Consider the following 24,692-nt stretch of genomic DNA (forward strand, 5'->3'; position numbering starts at 1 on the left):
CAGCTCTCACTAGTCTTCCCCTGACAGACTCTGCCTCCGGACCAGAGTCAGCGCCAACAAGCGCGGGTGCAATCAGTTCTGCAGCTTTACGGATGAATGCCAGTAGCAACGGCACATCGGGACACAGCTTCAAAAAGCACACACCTGATGAAAACTTCAAGCAGATGAGAAAATTCTCTATGCCAAAAAATTCCAAAGAAGGGGGTTTCCAACTTCTGTTGCCTTCCAACTCCAGAGCTTTCCACAGAAAATGGAGGAAAGGTACAGTGTCACTTTACTGCTACGGAGGTACTGCTCACCAGCTTCCCCTGTATTTGAGGCCCAGTAACTCAAATTCCATCGTCTTGTATTTTAAGAGGGACAGGAGGGGAAACAAGAAGCCAGCCGGTTAAACAGTGCGAAGAGCGAACTGTTCGATTAAAATTGAGCCTATAAATCAAATTTATTTACAACTTGGCCAAACATTGTACTACTATAAAAATCCTCTTCTTATTCATTAATAAGCATCATGGATGATTTATAATATAATTCCCCTGTATGATACACATTCCCTGTTCTATACTAACTTCAGTTCGTTCTGGAATGCTGAAGGGCACAGAGGGGGCAAGTCTGGCTTTTAAGTTGATACACACAGAGGTAATGCTAGAATTTTCATTGTGGACAAACGGCTGCAGTTTTAAGTGCCACTAGTCAGCCTGGAAAACACCTAAATGCTTGTCAATCCATTAACTTCTGCTGATCCTTAGCAAGTAGGTTGAACTATATGGCTATCGTGACAACTTGAAAAATACGACTTAAAAACTAATATGAAATATAACACACCGTATTTATACTTTACACAGGTACAAAAAAATCTTAACATTTCGGTTAAAAAGTTCCTAAAGTAAGGAAAAATACCATGCAACAAGATATCTTATAATCGATTCAAAATTAAATACTGAATTTAAAATAAGTATTACACTGAATTCATTTAATTTTAATTCACTTCACAAATCATCCAGAAACGGGAAGCATACCCTTTCCTGGGTCTTAGGGAAGCACCTACTTCCAATCCCTCCAGGAACTCGATCTTCCTACTCAAACATCTCCCACCTCAAATTACTAACACAAAGAGAAACATAGCTGATTTGCCTCGATACAATCCTCTACTCTTCAGCAAAATGCCTGAGCAATCTGTTCTAAAATACGGACCTTTTCTAACAGCTGGAGGATATCCACACAATATTCACAGCATGGTATTTCCAAGATCTGTAGTTAACCTATCCATCACATCTTGTCCAAATATATGAGATTCAGAACAGTGGGATGATAAAAGATACAGTTTTCAGGCAGAGAGGCACATGCTTTAAAAGAAAAAAAGTCAGACTGCCCTGCAGTCTCTTTCATAACTTACAATTCTAGAAGTGATCCTTAAATTTGTTTAATTATAACTGCTATGGGATACTTGTTAAAAAAAAAAGAAAGATTCTTCAGCCTCACAGATTTACTAAGTCAGAATCTGTATTTCTTAAAACAAGGGTCACACGTGGTTCTCATGTCTAAGTAAATTTGGAAAACTGTTCTGGCAGATACTGCAGCTACATCTAGAGAGCTTCTGACTTCCATTTGTGACTCAAAAAAAAAAAGATTAACACCTAACAATTCAACTAGAAGTCAGTAACAGGAGCAACAACCAAAGTCCCCAAAACACTGAAATTTGGGGGGGAAAAAAATCAAGAAGGACCACAAAAGTTATGCAATAAAGGAAATGTCCTAAATCACTGAAGATAACAAATTATTTAGGAAATACAGGATGGTTAGTTGGGTTTTTTTTTTATTATTAGAAAAAAAAGTTCAGGGGGCGCCTGGGTGGCTCAGTTGGTTAAGCATCCGACTTTTGATTAAGCTCAGGTCATGATCTCATGATCAGGGTCATGAGATCAAGCCCGTGTCAGGCTCCAAGCTGCCCATGGAGCCTGCTTAGGATTCTCTGCCCCACCCCCACTTGCATGCTCTCTCTTAAAAAAATGAAATAAAGTTCAGATAAATCAAACAGTTAATAATGCTATAAAATGCTGGCATTTTTAAAAGCTTTTAGAAAACAAAGGCAAAATTTTTTCTAAATCTGGGTAAACGGTAGGTTTTCCCAACATAAGTCAGTCAAGTAATTAATAAAAAATTGTTAAGTTTGACCAGATAAAATTATGCAGTATAGTTTATTTTTGCAAGGGTGTGTGTGTGTGTGTGTGTGTTTATTCCAAATTAAAAGGCAAACTGGAAAAATATTTGCCCTTTAGAACAAGTTAAAGGGACTCACTCTCTCTCCCCTCCCACTGCCTACCCCAACTTTCCCTAACAGAAAGAAAAGAGGTACTGTTTTGGGGTAAGGCCCCTAAAGCTAACATAAGGAAACATTCCACAGAGTCACTAGAGTTTAGGGCCAGAGTTTAAGCTAAAAGTATAAAGATTATTTAATTTTGCTTTTCTTCTTCTGAAATATGTATTTGCATCCTCTGCATATATACCCCCTTGCAGGGTCTACTATCGAGCAAAATTTAGATATTTCTGCCTGGTATCTCATCCTCAGAACAACTTCAAACATATGATATAGTCCATAATGTTGGAAATATTTGCATCAAATATATGAGACAGAATGCTAATAAGCGTATTATACAAAGAGCTCGTGTAAACTGGTAACAAAAGCTCTAAGGTCCAGGAGGTAAATGGGCTAAGAACAAGAATGGGCAATTCATAAAATGAAAAAAGCACAAGTAATTAAACACATGATATTCCATTTTACCAATAAACAAATATAAATCAAAGCAATAAAGTACCAATTTGGGCCTGCCGAATTTATAAAGATACATCCCATTCTCGTGTTGCAAGACCTATTCCTTGCACTATGGCAGAGACGCTGCACTGTGATTCACCCATGCTGAGTTGGGCTCTACTTTAATGAGAGGAAAAACCTAATCATCATCTGGGTGAGGAGGAACTCTGAAGTGACTGGGGACACTGCTGGTATGCCCAGTCAAGAGGCTGAAAGGTTGCTAGAATACTGCGCAACCACAGGGGTGGGAATTAAAATTCACTAAGTATTAGCTAAATGCCAGGCACTATATCTGATATCGCTCTAGCCTCATGATTCTGTAATTTTGAAATATTATTTCCATTTTACAGATGAGGCAATTAAGGCTTAGAAGAAGGCTGCCCATGATCAAACATCTAGTAAATGGCAGAGCTGAAATTTAAAACCAAATTAGACCCCCAAACCAATGTTCCTCCTAGTATAAATTAAGTTTCCCCTTACTTACAAGAGCAAAATCAAACTATCCAAAAATAGGAAAGTCACTAATTATAGCTTAGTTCACTTTGAAAGCTGCAAATCAAAAATTTCTATAATAAGATGCCTATACTCAGCATTTACTAGCCTCCGGTCCTGTGATTTATGTTCTATATTATTTCATTCCCACATCAAGTAGCCTGGATTATCTCCTTTCCACAGAGTCAAACTGAGGCATGGAGGTTAAGGAACTTGCCCAAGGTCAGAGAAACAAGAATCATAAAGACAATATTCAAATCCAATGCTATCTCCCTCAGAAGCCTGGACTTTTAACACCATGCTGTGTTTATGTTAGAATTCCATGATTATCATCTTCAGTAGAAGATTCAATACTTTTTGCTTCAGGCCAAATGCTGTCTTTGCAGCTGGTTTTATCAAGTGCATTTCCACTGACGCTATAGCCGAGAGAGCGCTCTCACTCAGTACACGTTCTGAAGCACAGCTACTACTCTTATTAGAACTGAAGAACATAAAAGTGCAAATTAGGACATATACTGTGTTATTTCCTAGTCTGGAGCTTTCTCTTACCTGGTTATAGCTGATAAAGCTATTCTTGCTAATCTCTCCTGACTTCTCCAAAATTTAAACCAGAAGACTCCTGATTTGTTGTTTTGGTTTTTTTTTAAAGGTGTGTTTATTCCTCCGTAGGTTTTTTTTTTTTTTTTAAGGTTTTATTTGAGAGCAAGCGAGCCAGAGGGAGAGCATGAGCGGGGTGGAGGGGCAGAGGGAGAGAGAGAAGCAGACTCCCTACTGAGCAGGGAGCCGGACATGGGGCTCAATGCCAGAGCTCCGGGATCACGACCAGAGCTGAAGGCAGACGCATAACTGACTGAGCCACCCAGGCGTCCCTGATTTATTTTCTTTGAAACTGAAGACCTGACTGTTGTCAAGGCAGAATCTCAGGGCTTAGGATACAACCTTAGGATACTCCCACAAGCCTCCAACAACTATGGGATCATTGGTCCCTGAATCTACTTTCCAACAATAGTTTGCTTTGTTGACTGCACCGATCTCTGCTTTTCTCCTATTTCCCCATCTTTGCCCCACCCCAGCCTCATCACAAACATCTGAAGTTACAAAATCTTTCATTGTTATTTAATAATTTGTTGGTATTTATAAGCAAACACACCTACATCTGCTAGAAATAAAATGGCCCTGGGGATGCGGAGAAAGGGGAGCCCTCCTACACTGTTGGTAGGAATGCAAGCTGGTGCAGCCACTCTGGAAAACAGTATGGAGGTTCCTCAAAAAGTTGAAAATAGAGCTACCCTATGATCCAGCAATTGCATTACTGGGTATTTACCCCAAAGATACAAAAGTAGGGATCCGAAAGGGTACGTGCATCCCGATGTTTATAGCAGCAATGTCCACAATAGCCAAACTGTGGAAAGAGCCAAGATGTCCATCGACAGATGAATGGATAAAGAAGATGTGGTATATATATATACAATGGAATATTATGCAGCCATCAAAAGGAATGAGATCTTGCCATTTGCAACGACGTGGATGGAACTGGAGGGTATTATGTTGAGTGAAATAAGTCAAACAGAGAAAGACATGTATCATATGATCTCACTGATATGAGGAATTCTTAATTGCAGGAAACAAACTGAGGGTTGCTGGAGTGGGGGGTGGGGTGGGAGGGATGGGGTGACTGGGTGATAGACACTGAGGAGGGTAGGTGCTCTGGTAAGCGCTGTGAATTGTGCAAGACTGTTGAATCTCAGATCTGTACCTCTGAAACAAATAATGCAATATATGTTAAGGAAAAAAAAAGAAGAAGAAGAAGGTAGCGGGAGGGGAAGAATGAAGCGGGGGAAATCGGAGGGGAGAGGGGTGGGAGGATGGGTTAGCCTGGTGGTGGGTACTGAGGAGGGCACATTCTGCATGGAGCACTGGGTGTTATGCACAATGAATCATGGAACACTTCATCTAAAACTAATGATGTAATGTATGGGGATTAACATAAGAATAAAAAAATTAAAATAAATAAATAAATAAATAAATAAATAAATAAATAAATAAAATGGCCCTTATCTTACAAGCATAAAGGGGTCCTTAGCATCCTTCACTACCTCATTGAGTATATAAATTTAGATTTATATATAAATCTATACAAATCACTTTCCTTTCTCAATACAAGTAAAGGAAAAATGGTGACTTTGATATACCTAAACCTCTACTATTTCCCTTGGAAGCAGAAGGCCATTTCCCCCCCTCCTGTTAGTGCAGAGTTACAAAGCTCAAAGACATCTTCCATAGGAAGAAAGACATTTGCCATTAGTAAATTCTTCACCAGCAAGAAACTCTGCTTCTCCTTCAAAGAGGCCCGCACACATTTGCCTTCACAATTTCTCATAAAGTGAACGTACTCTGATGCCATATTTGGAATCAGAACCTGGTCTGCCCAATATTACTTAATACCTGCCTATAACATAGAAGTCATGTTTCTACTATTATGGAGAAAAACACTGCACGGAAGCCCCAATTCTAACAGAACTTCCCTACCTGTGTGACAGAAACGGTCATAGGTGTGCTGAGGGGAGGAGTGCCTGCCAGCGTCAGCTGGGGGCAGCCCCTTCTGTTTCCCTAACAGTCCCACAGATACCAATTTCCACATGAGCCACTATGTGAACAAGGTCAGGCAACACACTTCAATCACAGCTATTTAGGCCTCAGTTTCTCCTCTGAAAGATCTGTGTAGCACAGGAATTCTTTGCCAAGCCACCGAAGTTCCTGAATTTCATTATCACAGGACTGCGACTGAGAGACTTAAGGCCTTATGAAGTAATACACTGAGACCACAGGTAAATATATTTACCTCTACTGAACTAAAACAAAGATAAGAATGGAAGCACAGTTGGGACAAGGACTTGGGAGTTGGGTTTTGTTCATGCATAACAGTGACCACAACAGTACATGAAACAGGGTCGGCACACAATAAATATTTCACAAATGTTAAACGAAAAAAGAAAACACAAAACAATGACACTTTATGGATCCTTACTTCGGAAGAATGGATTAACAGACAATTATTTTTCATTTATCTTTGTTTCCCAAGATGACCTCATGAGATTGCACAACACAGCTGATATTGGCAGTGACGATGGAAACGGAAAGAGTGCTTACTTATTAATGAGAAGGGAACAAATTAAACACTTTCTTCCTTTGACTCCAACAGTCATCTCAATCATACTGCCACAGTTAAACTGTGTCCTCTGCCTTTATGAGCTTTCTCGGTCAATAAGCATATTGAAAAGCAGAGACCTGTCTGTTGCCCAGCTCCTCAGAAGGTACTTCGTCCCTCCTTCTGAAGAATGCATGAAATGGAGGTGATGTGGGTTTTTTGGTGGGTTTTTTGTCAAAGTCTCCTTACATCTCCCCAAAAGAGGTGGAGCAAGGCATTTCAAACTTAATTAGAAGTCAGGTTTTGTCCCCAAAAGGGACTGGTTTTCACTGTTTAGAGGTCTGACACAGGGAGGAAGCTTTTAGAAAATCAGCTTCTTGCCTGGTCCTTAAAACTCTTACGCTTTTTCATCAACAAAGATGAAGTAAACAGTTTCAGAGCTTTCTCTAGTAATTCCTGAAAAGCCAACCACTTTACACATTGCAGTTGTCAGATGCTCCCTGATTCACAAAATTATGTTGGTGATACAACTTTTTATTTATTTCTTTGTGCTTGGGGAAATACCATAAAACCTGTTAGAAGATCTTTCTGGGAATATTTTTAAAACATGCATTGTTTTAGTTCATTCACTGAATATTATTAAAGCACTGGCGTAGCCTTCCTACTTTGTTTTCCATGTAAATACAGGACTGTTTTCAAAGAGAAAGCAGCAGTAGAGCCCACTAGAGTTAGTCATCAAATCCTGGCTCAGACACTCACTGGCTGCATAACCAAAATGCAAGTCACTTTTCTTAGCCTCAATCTGACTTCTAAATGTGATGATACGATCCACTTTCATAGGGCTGCTGAAGGGATTAAATGCAGATTTATATTGTTCTAGTACACACTGATGAAGCCCTACTCCCATATTAGTTTTTAAATATCCTACTTCATGAAGCCTCAGACTTCCCAGCCTGCTGCCTTGGCCCCTCCCCTAAGTCCCAAACATTTCCCAAAATTCAATAGCTGAAAGATTACTCTTAGCATATGAAGCTTTTAGGACCCTGCTCCAGTATGTGTTCTGAATCACTGGTAACCATTCATTATTAGTGATTAAATATTTAGAATATTCCCCTTGATTAAATGAAGTAAATATAAAGCAGTGCCTGACACACAGTAGGTGCTCAAAGTTAGTTACCATGATGTCTCCAATATGATTTGACATGCCGCTGATTTAATAGCTCTTGAATATTTTGATCACTCCCCAGGAGCAATGGAGCTAAACAATAAAATCATGTTTGATTTAAAAAAAAAAATGTGGGGCACCTGGGTGGCGCAGTCAGTTGAGTGTCCGACTCTTGATTTCAGCTCAGGTCATGATCTCAGGGTCATGGGATCGAGCCCCGTGTCTGGCTCCGTGCTCAGCACGGAGTCTGCTTGGGATTCTCTCTCCCTTCCCTCCTCCCACTGGTTCTCGTTCTCTCTCAAGTAAATAAATCTTTGAAAAAAATTGTGAGGCTAAACCTAAGATTTAAAAAAAAAAAAAAAAAGAAGAACTGAGCAAGAATAATGGCTTCCAAATGTGGAAAGGAACAAAAATGTGTTTTACATGTTGATTCAATTTTCATTAAGAGTTTTTAATTAGTCCAGAAAGAGGATAGCAGCAATAAACTATGCCTTCCTATGGGATCACCAGAAAACAAAAAAAATCTTTATCCATTATTCTCCATTCCTGCTTCCATTCCAGCCTCCTGTCATCTCTTCAGAGCTCTGGAGTTTGTTATTATCTGGAATATTAACTTGCTTATAAAATCACCTGAAGAAAGCACCAGCATGAGACAGAGGACGGGGGGGAGGGGGTGAGAGGGTGGGTGAGAGAGAGAGAGGTGTTAGCTGTCAAAAATTAACAGCGCTTATTCTTTTGCAAGGAATGGATAATGAGCATGCTTCCAAAACAAGCCAGTGTCAGAGCTATGTTTTTGAAACATTGCTTTTCTTAATCAAGTTCCCATAGGCATTCTGAAGAGGGAATATTAACTCCTTCCCTGCCTTTACATTATGTTGGCCACAGGGCATCTTAAAATGTTTCCATCTATTCCTATACCTCACCATAAATTTTTCAGCATTTCACTCCCCTGCTGTTTCAAGGAGATACTCATAGATATTTTTAAAAGACATTTCACATATTCAAACATTCAAATATGCATGCTCCTTACAGTTTTTCAAAGTTCAAGTACAAGGTAAGAATAAAACTTTCAAGAATTTCATTATGTCTCGCATTATGTTGGTCCACATTTTCATTAGATGAGTTATGAATCCATTGCACCAAGAAATAAACACTGACTGGTCTTCATGTAAGAAAGCTGGTCAATAATTTAATTTATGATACTTTACAAAAACCCCACTGTTATACAAATTGTCTTACCACTGGGTGGAAGCAACATCAGTGTTACTTAACCAGAAATGGCAGGAGCCTTAGAAGGAACAGCTCATGAAGGCAGAATTCCTAGAGGGTGCTGCAGCCTAACTAGTCATGCTCAGTCTGAACACTAAGATCAGGACTCCTGACAATCACAAAGACTCTAATAAAATTAAAAATTCAGTTCCTCAGTCACAGCAGCCCCATTTCCTTCAAGTACTTGATAGCCAGAAGTTATTAGACCCGGGCCTGATACAGACTCTACTATGGAAGGACAAAAAATGATGTAGACCGTAAAAACTGCAAGAGAAATTCTCGATTACGCAGATTCTCCTGATTTGTAAATGTTGGCAATCGGAAACATAAAGGATAACAAAAACACTGTGTGGAGACCAGAGGAGACTGAGGAGACAAGACAACTAGATGCGTTTTGTAGCTGGTGCTGGATTTCAGAAATAAGTTAACGGGAGACCGAGGGGAATCTCAATAAAGTCTGGAGTTCCATTAATACCAGTATCAGTTTCTTAGTTTTGACAAAGGTGCCACAGAAATGCAAGATGTCAATCATGGGAAAATGGAGTGAGGTGTATGTGGGAAAACTCTCTACTACCTTTTCAACTTTTCTGTAAGTCATAAATTATTCTGAAACCAGACATTTAGTAAACAGTAACAACTGTGTGTGCCAAACCTGTCCCACAAGTCTCCAGTTTGTAATCTCTAATCACCATGAACCCAAATCACAAATACCATATAGATATTATACACGGCACAAAAAATAAGTAATACATTTTCATAAATCAGAGTAATGTGACCAATCACGGAGCTGCCATCAAAAGAAGGATGGAGTAAAAGAGCTGGCAAAACAACATAATACATTTTGAAGCAACTTTCATACACTTAGCCTAACATACTCAGAACTGTGGAAAGTCTAAAATGAAGAAGATTCAAATATATTCATATTTTATGTATGGATGTAAAAGGATGATTTTACATTTGGAAATGATATAAACAGTAGGCATTCAAAGATCATGCTGGAGAAACAAATACCCATGGGCCAGTCAAAACTCTAAGATGGACTATAATCAAGTGGCCCAAATTTAAGATTCATCATAACATCCTGAGAAATCAGGAAGGGAGAATCAATGGCCATTGGAGCAATCCATTAGAAGATGAGCTCTGTGAGATCTGGAAACACTGAAAGGCCTCCTTGGCTGAGGAGCTGGATCAAAAAGAAAAATAAACAGGAAAGAACATGAAAGAGATGAGAATGCTCTGAAAAGTAATAAAGGAGTGAGGGGCAACAGGCTGGTTAGATCATGAGAGGTCAGATTAAAGAGGGCCTTGACAGCCAAGCAGGAGTTTGGTCTTGAAGCAGAGCAAAGGGACAACTTAACATCCCTATAGAGGGGAGTGGTATGCAGAAAGTGGAGCTTGAAGAAGTTGAATTTGGTCATGTTCCTACTAAATTAATTTGGCAACGTTCCCCCCTCCATCATTCGACACCCTTGTAACTTTCTTACACGTCCAGATTCAAAGCCACAATGTCACCTTCAATTCCCCCCTCTGATCTCACCAGTTGCAATCCTGTGAATTCTAGACCTCACACATCTTCTATCCATCTCCTACCCCTGCTACCAAGACCTCAGTTCAAATCATCTTTACCCTCTCTACTCCCCCTCTTCCCTCGCTGGTACTGCCTCTGTTGGGGACGCTAGACATTACTGAAAAGAAACTCTCCTAAAGCATAGCTTATGACTGTGACCTTTGCTGGCTCTCTACTCCTTTTTTTAAGACTCAAATTGATAGTTTACTTATTTTGATTCCAGTATAGTTAACACACAGTGTTACATGAGTTTCAGGTGTATAATATAGTGATTCACCAATTCCATGTATCACTCAGGCTGGCTCCCCTCTAACCAGCATGAAGCCCTACGATTTCCCCCTACCTCCAGGCCTATATTCTGTCCCTTCCCCCCAAAACCCCCACACTTATTCTCTGAATATTCCCTCTTCTTGTCCACCCGCTTCCTCTGCCCAGAGAGTGCCTTTCTTCTCTTCGCTCCATCTTTCAGCCAACACTTTCCATGCACAGTGACTGACGGCTTTTAAGAAAAAACAAACAAACCATGTCACTCTTCTGCTTAAACTCTTCAGTGGCTCCTGTCTATAAAACAGAAGTCCAAGTTCCTTAGTACACAGAGCATATAAGGCCTTCTCTGACCTAACCCCTACCTATCTCTTCAGAAAAACCCTTCTACCCTATCCACTTACTGCTGGATATTTAATGCTCTAGGGATATCTACTGAAAATATCACCAAATTATTTCTTTTCTTTGTACCTTCAATCACGCTGATTGATCCCTCTGCCATTTCATCCTTTCTTGGATTGGCTGTTTCATCTTTTACGATTCATAACCTCAAGGAGATTTTCCTTAAACCCCTGTGTCAGATAAGCTACTCATTACTCCTCTGTGCTCCAGACAACAATGGCATTTCTACCTGAAGCAAATCACACACTATGCTGTTTAGGTGTGTCCTTCTACTGCCACTTTCTCCGGTAAAATATAAGCTAAGACTGTTCTTGTTCACTCCCACATACTTGCACCTAGCAAATGTTACCTTAACAAATGCTGACCTCAAATAAAAATAGGCAGTACTGAGCTGTGTATCTCAACCAAATGCAGAGATCATACTTCTGATTCAGCTACACATAAAAATTCAGAATCTTCAAGCCTAACAAGTTCAGCATCTGAGAGCCCTACACCTTTCATTACCAGGCGGTGAACTCCTGGGAGGGTGAAGAATTCCTGATTCAGAATCTGAGAGGAATGATGTTCCTGTTTCCTTAGCAGCCGGAAGGCTCCTGCTTGATGTGTACTGGGAGCTGTTCAGCCTGGCAAAATGACCATCAGGTTAGCAATCTACTATTCTCAGTAATTAAATATAGAGTGGGTATCACAGTCTGCCTCCAGGAAGGAGTGGGGGACAACTGAATACAGAGACCAAAGAATAAAGCAAGGGATGAGGTGAGAGTCCCAGAGATAACCCCAGACAAGAAGACTTTTTTACATGGAAGACTGAAGGGAAGGTACATGTGCTCAAAGACTCAAATCAAGGGAGTACATCAGGAAGTGGTGCCCATCCTAGGAGATAGCTGTAAGGTAGGTAGGTTTTAAAAGTGGTAATATAGTAAACCATTAACCCCAAGGGATGACTCCAAGGTGATGTCACTGAAGAAGTCTGTCCCCACCCCTCTGTTCTTTCATGCTTTTCGCTCTCCCAATCCTGGAGGTGAATAAAATGCATATCAACAACCTTGCTTTAATGAAAAAAAAAAAAAAAGGATAAAAGTAGCTTTAAACAACGTACCTTTGATTTTTTGTTCAGTGGCCTAAAATAAAAACAAACAAACAAAAAACAATGTAAATATGAAACTGAAAGAAATGGACTGTTAATGATAAAATGTTCATATTTTACTATTATATAAGACATATACACTTTTATTAAATAAGGAATTTGTCATTTAGGTGAACTGCATAGGAAAAGATATGCAAAGAAAGCATGCTTTTCCCACAGATGTGCCCCATTGTCCCTGATACAATGTTTATTAATAAAAAAGTTTGAAATGTTTCTTTAGATACAAAGCAGAGAAGACATCATTGTATGACAGTAAATAATAAAAAAAAAATCGTACTGTACTTTTCTCATTATTTAGTTTTTAAAAGAATTTTCTATAACTGTCACCTTTAACATTTGATGGATCTACTGAGTTTTGCATAAGTTTAAAATGGCTTCAAAAATTCTTATTTTAAATGATAAAAAAATGAATTAAGTTTTCTGGAAGAAAATAAATTCAGCATTTCTGAATATAACCATTTTGACAAATCAGTAATAAATTTAACTCCTGGAGGTTAGGCTGCTCTTTCAGTTAAACATAGTTAACTTTTAGGTATTTTTGAGTGGGGAAAAAATTTCACACAAAACTGTCACTTCTGACACATCTGATAATGCATTAAAATTACTGTGTTCAGAAGCTAAACTGACACCAACCCTGCTTTGCCATGCCTGCCCCGTTATCCACTGTCGTTGACATAACAAGGAACAGGGCTGCCTCAACGTACCTCACTCAAACTTCAAGGGCCCCAAAAAGAAGGAACAGGTTACAGACAGAGGCCACAAGCAAAAATCAACTTTTTAGTTAAGACCAATTACATGGGAGTCCTAAAAATAAAAGATACAAGGATAGGCAGGAAAAACTGAGTAATTCGTAGCCAAATAACCACGAATTGTTCCTAAATAAAGATAAAGCTTTCCTTAAGTGCCATGGGGCACAATAATTTTGCTTAGTCATATTAAATTACTGTTATTAAAAATAGCATTTTTTTGAATTAGATCATTATAGAACTAGATGGTAAAGGACTACATGGCAATTACCCTAATCCTGAAGCCACACCTAACAATCTTTCCCTGGAGAGCCAGAGAGTCAGTCTAGGCAGTGAGCTCCTTTACCAAATTTTAGAGCACTACTGTTATGCTAAATAATGGAGGCCCATCTTTTACTTCATATGGATCAAAAACTAAAAAAACAAAAAACAAAAAAAACAAAAAACTGATGGAAGGACAATGGCAAAAGACCAGTTAACTAGCTGGAACACTTAATTTACTTCTGGAGAAATTGTTTTTAAAATCTGATGGTAGAAAAAACAGTCTTATTAGAGAGAACTTGGTATATGAATACTTTATGAGAAGTACCATGGCAAACAATAAAATACATAATTTTCTGAAGCTAAAACATTATAGCACAAAAATTGTTTTATATGCTGAAAATCTTTTTTAAAAAACTCTCCTAGTCTCTTCCACAGTTTACTTCGAAAGGAAACTAACTTACAATACACAGAAGCCATAATCACATTATCCCCAAGATAAACCGTGTTGCTCTCGCGGGCCTTAACATAAAGGCCAGAAAAACAACTCCAAAACAAGTCCACACTGCTTCAGAACAACAGTCAACCTCATTCAGTATTCTGTCATCTACAGAGAATGGCATCGAGAAAACATCCAAAGGTGTCGGCCCATCAGAATACTGACTCATATACTGAAGGAATGTGAGTAACAGAACCCAAGAGCTCCTAACAGATTAAGAGGAAACAGAACTCAGCAAGTGCCACTTCTTTAAAATAAGTCTTTGTGGGTTAGTCCAGGGACCTAGCATATTACTCAAACTGTTCAAAAGATAATTTTCCAAACGGGATCAGTGATTTTTAAGAGTATCTGTCTCAAAAAAAAAGAAAGAAAGAAAGAAAAACAGAGTATCTGTCTACACTGTTCAAAATGGTAGCCATGTCCAGATGTGGCTACTGACCCCTGAGGTAAACTGAGTCCAACCTGCTATGTGTAAAATGCCAGATTTTTACTTTTTATACTTAAAAATGGTATCTCATTAATAATATTTGATACTGATTATATGTTAGAATATTCTGGATGTATTTGGTTATATAAAATATGTTAAAACTAACTTCAAATTTCTTTATTACTTTTACATGACCTTGTCATTTAAACCCTCTGGGTCTCAGGTTCCTAATTCCTCAAGTAGGGGGGTTGGGGGGGCAATGTACTGCTTACCTTTCAGGGCTATTATGAGGCTCAAGTACAACAGAAAGATTTTTTTTTTACAACATTACTTAAATGTGAGGTATCACTGTAGATCCTCTTGTACAACAGAATTAAAGGATTCTGTCAAATCTAGAAGCAAAATTATTTCCATATTGAATATCTTTTTCTTAAAACAAAAACAAAAACAGGGGCACCTGGCTGGCTCAGTCAGTGGAGCATGCAACTCATGAGTCTGAGCCCCACGTTGGGCGTAGAGCCTACTTAAAAAAACCCTGAGCTGTGATTCCACAAGCAATTACTACAACTGCCTCAGTTCATAAAGGAAGGTATCAGACAACTGGCAGACACGCAGCATGCCACGCTGTTTCTGTCAGGCTCCGCACCACTCGTCCCAACCCCTGACCCCTAAGCTCCCTAAGCATACTTGAGTGGCTAAGAGCTCAGTGTCTGAAGCCAGACTCTGAATCCTGGCTCCACCACTTGATGTGACCTTGGTTAAAATTAGTTAACTTCTCCAAAGCTCAGTTTCCTCATCTGTAAGACTGGAACAAAAACACCTACCCCAGAGCAGTTGTGAGCCTAGAAGTATTTAAATCATGAAGAGTTGGGGGGGGGGGGGGGGCGCACGCTTAAGGACCCTGCCTGGCACGCAGGAAGCATGCAAGAGCTGGTGCCCTGGCTCAGTCCTTTCACCCTGGGAAATGGCCCAACTCAAACACACTCCAGGTTCCCAAGTCCCATTTTTTTTTTCTCTTTTCCTAATCATCTACCGTATCTTCACAGTGCCAGGTATCAGAAACTAACATCAGGAATAAAGAATTGATGGCTAAATTCGCCTATTTTAAATGAGGTAATTAGGGGTCAGAAAGCTTTTCTAGGACTTAGCAAGCAGCATTCAGCCTAGACCTCAGGTCGGCTGCATACAGAGTTTTTTTTTAAAAAAAAAAGAACCGAGACCAGTGGAGACCAGTGAGCTGAAATCGGTGGCAGGACTGTAAGCCAACATTTGGCTGCCCTAGAGGGCTGCAGTGCTCCAGGCCTGATGATGTTACCACCCTGGCTCCTTGCACTGCTGAACAGGATCCGTAGCCTCAGACCAACATGGCCTTCGGGAGACATGATGATTGATACTAAAATTTCTGAAAAGGGGAACATAAGTTCGACATTTTCTATAATGTAAGTCTCGCTTAAACCCAAACTGAGTACATTTAAATCCACAAAGCCTATAACAATCCCCTCAGCTCCTAACACAGTAACAAAAATAGTAATGAACACTGGCTTTAAAACATTCTTAACACTAAGAGATCCCAATTTGTATTGTTGCTTCCCTCTGGCCCCTCAACCATTATACGCTTTCTAGGAACAATTACATGCTTAAAGTAAAGGTTATACTAAATTATCCCTCTATAATTAACCTATTTCTCAACCTCCTTTTCCCTTCACTACATTTCTCTCAAGATTCCTTCTAGAAATTTCTTCTAAAAACAGAACCTGGAGATAAATCCATGGTAACAAGCTACTGCTACCACTGTTGCCCTTTTTAAGTGCAGAAGCTACATTCCCATACTGTATCAAATTATTTCCTAAGTCTTGGAATTAGAAGAAATAAGTAAACAGCCCTGACTCTTAGATATGAAATAGAAAGCTTTTCAAAAAACAAAACTAAAAATAAAGCCATCCAGTCACTGATCTCATTGTGAGAGATGTACCGAGGCTGAAATATAATGAAAAGCATGTAATTTTCATGTACAATTTCTTCAAAGAGGAATTTAGATACTTAAAATTTATATTTAAGTAGACAAAATAAAAAACTATCATAGTAAAAACATTACAGTGAGCCTTGCTGATGTCTCATCATCTATAGAAGCTGTGTTACCTGGCTTTTATTTAAAATAGCAAATAACCTGTGATCTGAATCTGAATTCCTTAAAAATACTACAGTGGCCACTGGGGACCAAGTTTCTGTACACATGGAATAAAGACTTGTTAAATGCTTTACAGAAATTACCACAATATATTATTTGTGGCTTTAAAGTTCACCTTTAGGTTGTGAAAAATAAAGCAAAAAGTATAAAGGATAGGGGCACCTGGCTGGCTCAGTCGGTGGAGCATGTGACTCTGAATCTCAGCGTTATGAGTTCCAGCCCTAGATGCAGTGTAAAGATTACTCAAAAATAAAATCTTTTTTTTTTTTTTAAAGATTTTATTTATTTATTTGAGAGAGAGAGAATGAGAGACAGAGAGCATGAGAGGGAAGAGGATCAGAGGGAGAAGCAGACCCCCTGCTGAGCAGGGAGCCCGATGCAGGACTCGATCCTGGGACTCCAGGATCATGACCTGAGCCGAAGGCAGTCGCTTAACCAACTGAGCCACCCAGGCGCCCTCAAAAATAAAATCTTAAGGGGCAACCTGGTTGGCTCAGTCATTAAGCATCTGCCTTTGGCTCAGGTCATGATCCCAGGGTCCTGGGATCGAGCCCCACATCGGGCTTCCTGCTGGGTGAGAAGCCTGCTCTCCCTCTCCCACTCTCCCTGCTGTGTGCCCTCTCTCGCTCGCTCTCTCTGTCAAATAAATAAAAATAAAATCTTTAAAAAAAATAATAATAAAATCTTAAAAAAAAAAAAAGGACAACACCATGGCAACCTAATTTTGGAAAAGTGTCAGCTGGGGGTCTAAGCAGCTTACCATCCTATTCCTAGTTCTGTCACCCTGACAAAACCATGGTTGGCCACTTTAACTCATTTTAATGCTTGACCTCTTTCTATCTTAAAAAAAAAATTAAAAATGAATAGATCAGAATAGTTATCTGAAGTCTTCTTCAGAAATAAAAATACATAGGTTTTTAACATGAGCATACATTACATAAAACAGGCAGACTGTTTTACTGTAGTGAATTTATGTTCCAACATTCATATAAATGGGCTGCCTACCTGTCTTATGTAGATGTCCGCCACCTACCTGCATACACCTGCTGGCTCCTTCTACAGACAAAAAACAAGCTTGAGGAAACCTGTCTTAAAACTCTTGTGACTCACAATCTTTCATATGGGCTGTAAGGGTGCCAACTTGGGATTCTTTTTTGTTTTGTTTTTTTTAATAGCTATTTGGTAACAGCCTATAGAAATACCAGCTGTCCTCGCTTCACTAATGTGTATTATTCAAATTCAGTTGTAAACTGACTATTTGGAATTTGAAGAACAGTTTTATTTACAGTGGCAGTGTCCCCTACTATGCTTAACATTTATTAGAGGTACTAAACTTTTCCTTTATATTGTGTTCAGTGGCCAGGGCGCCTGGGTGGTGGCTCAGTCAGTTAAGCATCTGCCTTTGGCTCAGGTCATGGTCTCGGGGTCCTGGGATGCAGTCCCCCACCAGGCTCCCTGCTCAGCAGGGAGTCTGCTTCTCCCTCTGCCCCCCCCCCACTTGTGCTCTCTCTCTCAAATAAATAAAATCTTAGAAAATATATCTATTGTTTTCAGTGGCTAGATATTACTGTGTCTACAGGATACACAAGGAATACCCTACTAATGCTGAAGATCTGGCAAAGGAAGAAAACACTCCCCATTACTGCTAAGGCTCTGTGATGATTCCAGTAGAATGGGGTTAGGGTGAGAGCCTGGAACGGGGTGAGGCAGGGATGGGGTGGGAAAGAGTGTGAAAAGCTGTCATTTCAGATCTGGGGAGAGGCCAAATGACACAAAAGTCATCATTCACGTGTTAAAGACACTGACTTGGTGAGTCAGAGACTTAGTTATGAAAGAAAATAAAGATGAACCTTAGCAATTAGAGCCATTCTAATTTGTTACAACCTTAAAAAATTTACTCACATCACACATTTTAAAACTGTAAATTTTAAAAAATCATTCCAGTGACCTCCTCCCTTTCTCAGAATTTTCTCAGTAAATAGGGTAAATCCTAAATAAACATGCTTCATTATATAGTACCTTCGGCTTCTTCTCTAGCCATTTCGCAGACATCCTAACTTACCAGCTACATTCTGAATACCTCAGAAGCAGGAATCAACAGGGGCTAATGCCAACACTCAGATGCTTGCCAAACTACCGATTCTACATAAAGTACATGTGAGCATCTTCTTCAACAAGTCTCTGAAGTTTCTTAGAAGCTCTCTTCACTCAGTAAATGGCCTTCACAGCACAGACCAAGAGTCTCATAAGCCTCCCCCAACCTTAACTCACAGAGGATACAACGTTTTCCACAACAAATCCTCAGCTAAAGACTATCACATTGCAAAGACCAACCTGTATCAACAGGCCTCTGACAGGTCTACAGCATCGTCAATGCCAAAACTCTATACTAGAATCCTATTCTAAACCATGACTATGACAATTACAAATGCATCCCTCCCAGTCACTCCTGAGAGCAAGCAAAAGGCCAAATGCTAAGGCCACCTATCACCTCCTCACTCTCCACCGTCCAATGCTCTATGTTCCTCCCTCCCCCCACCCCCCCGCCCCGCAATACTGGCTGGTTACGCTGTCAGCTCAGCACTCCAGAACGGAAATTCTCTTTCCCCTTTCTATTCTCTAACCTGGTTAACTGCTCCCGAGATATACTCCCGTCACTCAATCTGGAACCGGAGCATCAATCAAAGTCACTCTCCCTTAAATCCTTCCAACAAACCCTGTGGGTTCTTTCCATAGTCCCTCCACCAGCATCTGAGCCTCTAATTTCTACCTCCTCCAATCCAAGCCCACAGTTTGCTAAGGTAAACATTCTCAAGCACAAACTTTTACATCAGTCTACTGAAATGCCTTCAGTGTTTTCCCCAACACTTAGCAGCTGAAACCCGGGTAAGAGTCCACAGCTACCACCACCTTCTGCAGTCTCATCCTCTGACACCTCTGCCCTTGGCGTCCCACCCCCACCAATCAAAACCCATACTTCTATAAGGCCGTGGGCACTTACTGCTGAATTTACTCTGCGTGGAATCCCTTTCTATTCCACTCCTTGTTCACTTGGCTAATTTCTACTCTAAGAAAATTCTCCCTTCTGTCGGCCCCATTCCAGGCTGAGTGAAGCGGGTCTCTGTGTTTCAACAGCTCCCTACCTACCGCAGATTTGGTTGCTGTGTTTTTCCCTGTTAAATAATGCGCAGAGAAGTGTGCGGCTGTAACAAGTGCCTGGCACAGAAGAGGTATAGGTCAGAAATTAAAGTCAGAACTGTCACTGAATACGGAAGTGGAACAGTAATTTCACGTGATCTTTTAGAACATTTTCAAGGTCCTTGAAACCTTGATACAGCAGGAGATGAGTGCCCAGCTGTCGTCAGGATTCATATTAATTCGTAAAAAAATCTTTAGAATTATGAACATAATCTTTTCTTTTTCTACAATTTGTATTGTTTTGGTTACAGTTTCTGACAACATAAGGGCTAGAGATCTTCTGCAGCAAATGATGTCCTAGGGTTATTTTCAAATATCTTACTGTAAACAGCAAATTCTTGAAATCAGCCCAGGTACTAAACAAAAAGTGAAAATGAAACTGACACTTTATTTCCTATTACGTGCATTATGTGTATTACGTTATCTCATTTAATTAAATTCTCATCTTACAAAACATAAGGAAACTAAGGCCCAGAGAGGCTAAACAAAGCTGAAGGACACACCGTGCAGTATGCCATGTGGGAGAGCTAGATTTCAATGCAGCTCTCTATGCAGCTACAAATTCCATGTTCTTCTCATGTACAGAGAGATGCTTATGTCATGAAAACCTAGGAACAACAGCTAATCGAAAGATAATGACCTATATAAAGCACTTACCTTTGAAAAAACTATTGGCAAGATTAAATAACTATGCATTAAATCGTACACACTTGGCAAGTTACTACATATGCATAATCAGAAACATTAAATATTAAAATGAATCTCCACTGAAATTAAAACATTCAATCAAATGCTTTAAAAAATCCAGTAAGAGTAGTTTTCTTTTTAAATCTGTTTAGACCGCTTAATATAGATAGTTGATACATATATACTACCTTCTTTTGAGCAGCTTCCTTCTTTTTCTTGTCGTCTTTTTTCTTTTTCTTTTCTTCCATCAACTGTTCTTCTTCTTGCACTAAATCCCTGAACCACACAGTTGCAATTAACTTTCCCAAAATGTATTAAGAAATAAAAATAATGTTGCATACAGATTCATTTTCACTCTTATTAGAAGACATGGAAATTACTCTTTTTATTATCATTCATTGAAATAAACCCCAGCTTGCAACCTCCACCTAACGCTGGAGCTACTATTTAGTACTCTGTTTTAATAAGTCACAAGTAGCAGAGCTTTGATCTTCATGCCAAAGAAGACAACCTAAAATGAGCATATTTTACTCTGGGAAACAAGCTATTCTCTCTGATTCTAGAATGTAAACACCGTGTGAGCCAGAGTTACCTTGCTTCTGGCCCCAATTATCAATTAGTAGCTAGTAGCAATGCCTCAGACCTATTAACTATTTTTTTAAACACAAGTTATTCATAAAAAAAAATCACGTAGTTCAGCTTTACAATAATTTCATACCCCATAAACATTCCAAACTATTCTGGGAATCAATAATACACTTACTATATAAGTTTGTTTCAATTCTTAAAATCACAAATGCTGAAAGTTGTCAACAGAACCCCTGGTTCAGGATTTCAAAATGATAGAGAGCCTGGGTAAATGGGTCTGTTTCTTCCTTTCCTCCACCTTATTGAAATGATAGGAAAGAAGGTAATATATCTCTTCCGAGCTGAGGCATATATACAAGAGCAAAGAAAGCTACAACCCAAGAATAAACAGGAGAGAAGTCTTAAATGGATGCATGTGCCATCCTCCCGTGGAGTTCTAAAGAGGCTCCAACAGAGCTAGGAGAGCAGAAAGAGGTGTGGAGCAAAAAGACTGCCTAAGGAATAGAAAGGCCGAAACTATTCAACCCCTCCTATCCACCTTCCACCCCTTGACGACATGGCCATGCATAGCAGCTACACTTGATCCAGCCTAAAACCAAAGAAACACTCTCTAAAGAAACAAAACCTACGCAGGAGGCAGGCAGGGCTCCTGCAAGGGGTATGGTGCCCCAGATCAAAGTCTTCTTTATTGGAAACTTCCACCACTCTCCTCCATCACACCCTAGAGTGAAGCCTGTCAATCACCACACTTCCAGACACAGAGCTCAGTACCAGCCATTCTGGTCAAGGCAGGAGCCTCTAGGGAATGCGGAAAATTGGAGGAAAAGTTAAGAGGAGACTCACTCCAGTTACCTACATTAGTAACCCTAGATTCTAGAACCTAAACCTTCATCCATAATATCAACAGACAACCAAAAATCAGATACTTGAAGAAAATCAACACAGAGAAAATACCTAACTCTGCCCTGAGGAAGCGAGGAAGCTTCCCAGAGGGAACATTATAAATAACAGACAGACAAGGCAAGGTTCAAGGAACATGAACTAGACATTTGGGGAACTGCAAATAATTTATCAAGGCTGAAATGCAGATGGCAATGGGGATGCAGAAAAGAAAATGAGAAAGACAAGCAAATACAGAGGAAACTGCAAGGGCTGCCACAAGGGGAGCACAATGAGATCACACTCAACTTAAGCTGGCTTGTTCACGGAGAAACTGAGAGGAGCCACAGGTAGGCAGGCAGCGAAAAACAAACTGAGTGACATCTTGGATGACTGCTGGTGATCCAGCAAGGTTGAGAATGTGACTGCTAAAATCAGTTAGAAGTTGGAAGGAGAGTAGAACTGTTGCTATATTCCCTTGTCATTTTGTTCCCAGTAGAACTGCCATGTGGCTAACGGAGTAGCAAAACAGACTCACGCCAACCACAACCATGACTCATTCTTGCCTCTTCCATGTGAGGGAGGCAAGGAGAGTGAGCGAGCGAGCTCACACTGTAATCCTGGGTAAGTCAGGGACCGAGCTAGCCACAGCATATGATTAAAAGTAAAATCAGTAGGGCGCCTGGGTGGCTCAGTTGGTTGGGCGACTGCCTTCGGCTCAGGTCATGATCCTGGAGTCCCGGGATCGAGTCCCATGTCGGGCTCCTTGCTCAGCAGGGGGTCTGCTTCTCCCTCTGACCCTCCCTCTCATGTGCTCTCTCTCTCTCATTCTCTCTCTCTCAAATAAATAAATAAAATCTTTAAAAAAAATTAAAAAATATATATAAAAAAGTAAAATCAGTAAACAAATGAACTTACATCACTGTCATGTCATCCATCAAAAGCAGATTACTAGCTCTAATTACTTAACCTTCTACAGCCTCAGTGTCCTCCTTAAAATTGGAGATTAATTTCTGTACTTCTACTTCATAACATTTTTTTAAGGATTAAATGGAGAGCACTTTCTTAACACAGTGTCTCTAGTGAGCACTCAAATGCCTAGTTATGAACTCTGCTCACCAGTTCTCAGCGGCACCCAGGACTGTCTTTACTTTTGTCAAGATTTTATGGGCACTTATGATACAAAAACATCAGAATCTTCAGCATTTGTTCTCTGTGTCCTCCCGTGAATTAGACACAGGTCCTTGTCCAATCTTGGATTCCCCGCCCCCGCCCCCTCTCTCCCTCTATAAATAAATAATTTAAGTAAACGTCAGTAACTATGTTGGGCACTTTATGTGTATTTTCCCATTTCATTACTACTTTTTAAAAAATGATAAAGATGTTACCCTTTTATTGATGAAGAGGCTGAAGTGCAGAAAAGTGAAATGAATTGTCCAAGGTCATATAGCTAGTACAGGGTAGAAACAAGATTCAAATCAAGGCTCTCAATGTCCTGGTCTTTCCTCTACAGCATGAAACCTCCCACAGTAAAGTACTAGCTCCTTTTAGGAGCCACAGGGTATAAATCCCTTTGCCTTAGACAGATTAACTGCCAGATCTTCTTACTTATAACAATGTATCTTTTCCCCAGACTGTGTGCCTCCACAATCCTTTCCTTATTTCCTTCCACCTTTTACAAGAACACTTTTAACAGAATGTACTGCAGGAAAGACAAAGTATTAGAGTTCCCAGAACCATGTGATCAGGAGCAAGAACAAGGGGGAAAAAAAAAATCAAAGACAAAGACTGAACAGCCACTGGTCTGAAGAGGGGACCAGGCACTGGTGATCTTTAAGAGAACAACTGCAGGGGCACCTGGGTGGCTACGTCGTTAAGCATCTGCCTTCGGCTCAGGTCGTGATCCCAGGCTCCTGGGATCGAGCCCCGCACTGGGCTCCCTGCTCCGCGGGAAGCCTGCTTCTCCCTCTCCCACTCCCCCTGCTTGTGTTCCTGCTCTCGCTGTGTCTCTGTCAAATAAATAAAATATCTTAAAAAAAAAGAGAGAGAGAGAGAGAGAACTGCAGCATTTATTTTGTGAATGTCTGTGGGAGGGCGATGTGGGAGAAACAATTAGATACAACTAGTGAATGGCTGTAAGGTCCCACATCTGAGGAGTTCAATAACTTAAAAAGAGAGAGAGAGAGAGAGAAATAGAAAGGTAGCTAGAATGGTACCAGAAATGAGAAAAAAAAGGGCACCTGGGTGGCTCAGTCGTTAAGCGTCTGCCTTCGGCTCAGGTCATGACGCCAGGGTCCTGGGATCGAGCCCCGCGCATTGGGCTCCCTGCTCCACGGGAAACCTGCTTCTCCCTCTCCCACTCCCCCGCTTGTGTTCCTGCTCTCGCTATGTCTCTCTCTGTCAAATAAATAAAATCTTAAAAAAAAAAAAAGAGAAAAAATAAAATGTCCTTGAGGAAAAACTCATGGAAATGCCAAGTGCATGACAGAGAACATAGTACGCTATCATCTGTGTAAAAAGCAAGAGAGAGGATATGCATTCCCCTTTCCCTCTATGTGTACAAAATGACTGTGAAAGAACACCTAAGAAACAAACAGCGACTGTGGGGAGGAGGAGGGAGGAACTGGGTGGGTGGAGGATGGGAGGAAGGCTCTCACTGTACAAACCTCTTCATATATTTTAATTTGATTCATCTGTGAATGACAGCATTAAAAAAATTAAATATTAGGGGCGCCTGGGTGGCTCAGTAGGTTAAGCGTCTGCCTTCAGCTCAGGTCATGATCTCAGGGTCCTGGAATCAAGCCCCGCATCAGGCTCCCTGCTCAGCAAGGAGTCTGCTTCTCCCTCTGCCACTGCCCCCCCACCCCCCGGCTTGTGCTCTCTCTCTTTCTCACTCTGTCAAATAAATAAATAAAATCTTTAAATAAATAAATACTATTTTTTAAAAACACACTGC

General features: G+C 40.2%; 1 protein-coding gene across 5 annotated transcripts in view; it reads right to left on the minus strand.

Annotated features, from left to right (window-relative positions):
• The window catches only part of TNRC6A (trinucleotide repeat containing adaptor 6A), a 102,425-nt gene that overhangs the window by 57,537 nt on the left and 20,196 nt on the right, over window positions 1–24,692 (minus strand). For all 5 annotated transcript variants that reach the window (XM_034988035.1, XM_034988034.1, XM_034988031.1 and 2 more), the window contains exons 3-4: window positions 20,458–20,545; window positions 12,216–12,237 (exon numbers count right to left, since the gene is read on the minus strand). In XM_034988035.1, coding sequence (XP_034843926.1) covers window positions 12,216–12,237; window positions 20,458–20,545 — 110 coding nt within the window. The remainder of the gene's footprint in view (window positions 1–12,215; window positions 12,238–20,457; window positions 20,546–24,692) is intronic.

The sequence above is a fragment of the Mirounga leonina genome, unplaced genomic scaffold (assembly GCF_011800145.1).
Source record: "Mirounga leonina isolate KUSES-001 unplaced genomic scaffold, KU_Mleo_1.0 Mir_448, whole genome shotgun sequence".
In the NCBI taxonomy this organism is placed as follows: Eukaryota; Metazoa; Chordata; class Mammalia; order Carnivora; family Phocidae; genus Mirounga; species Mirounga leonina.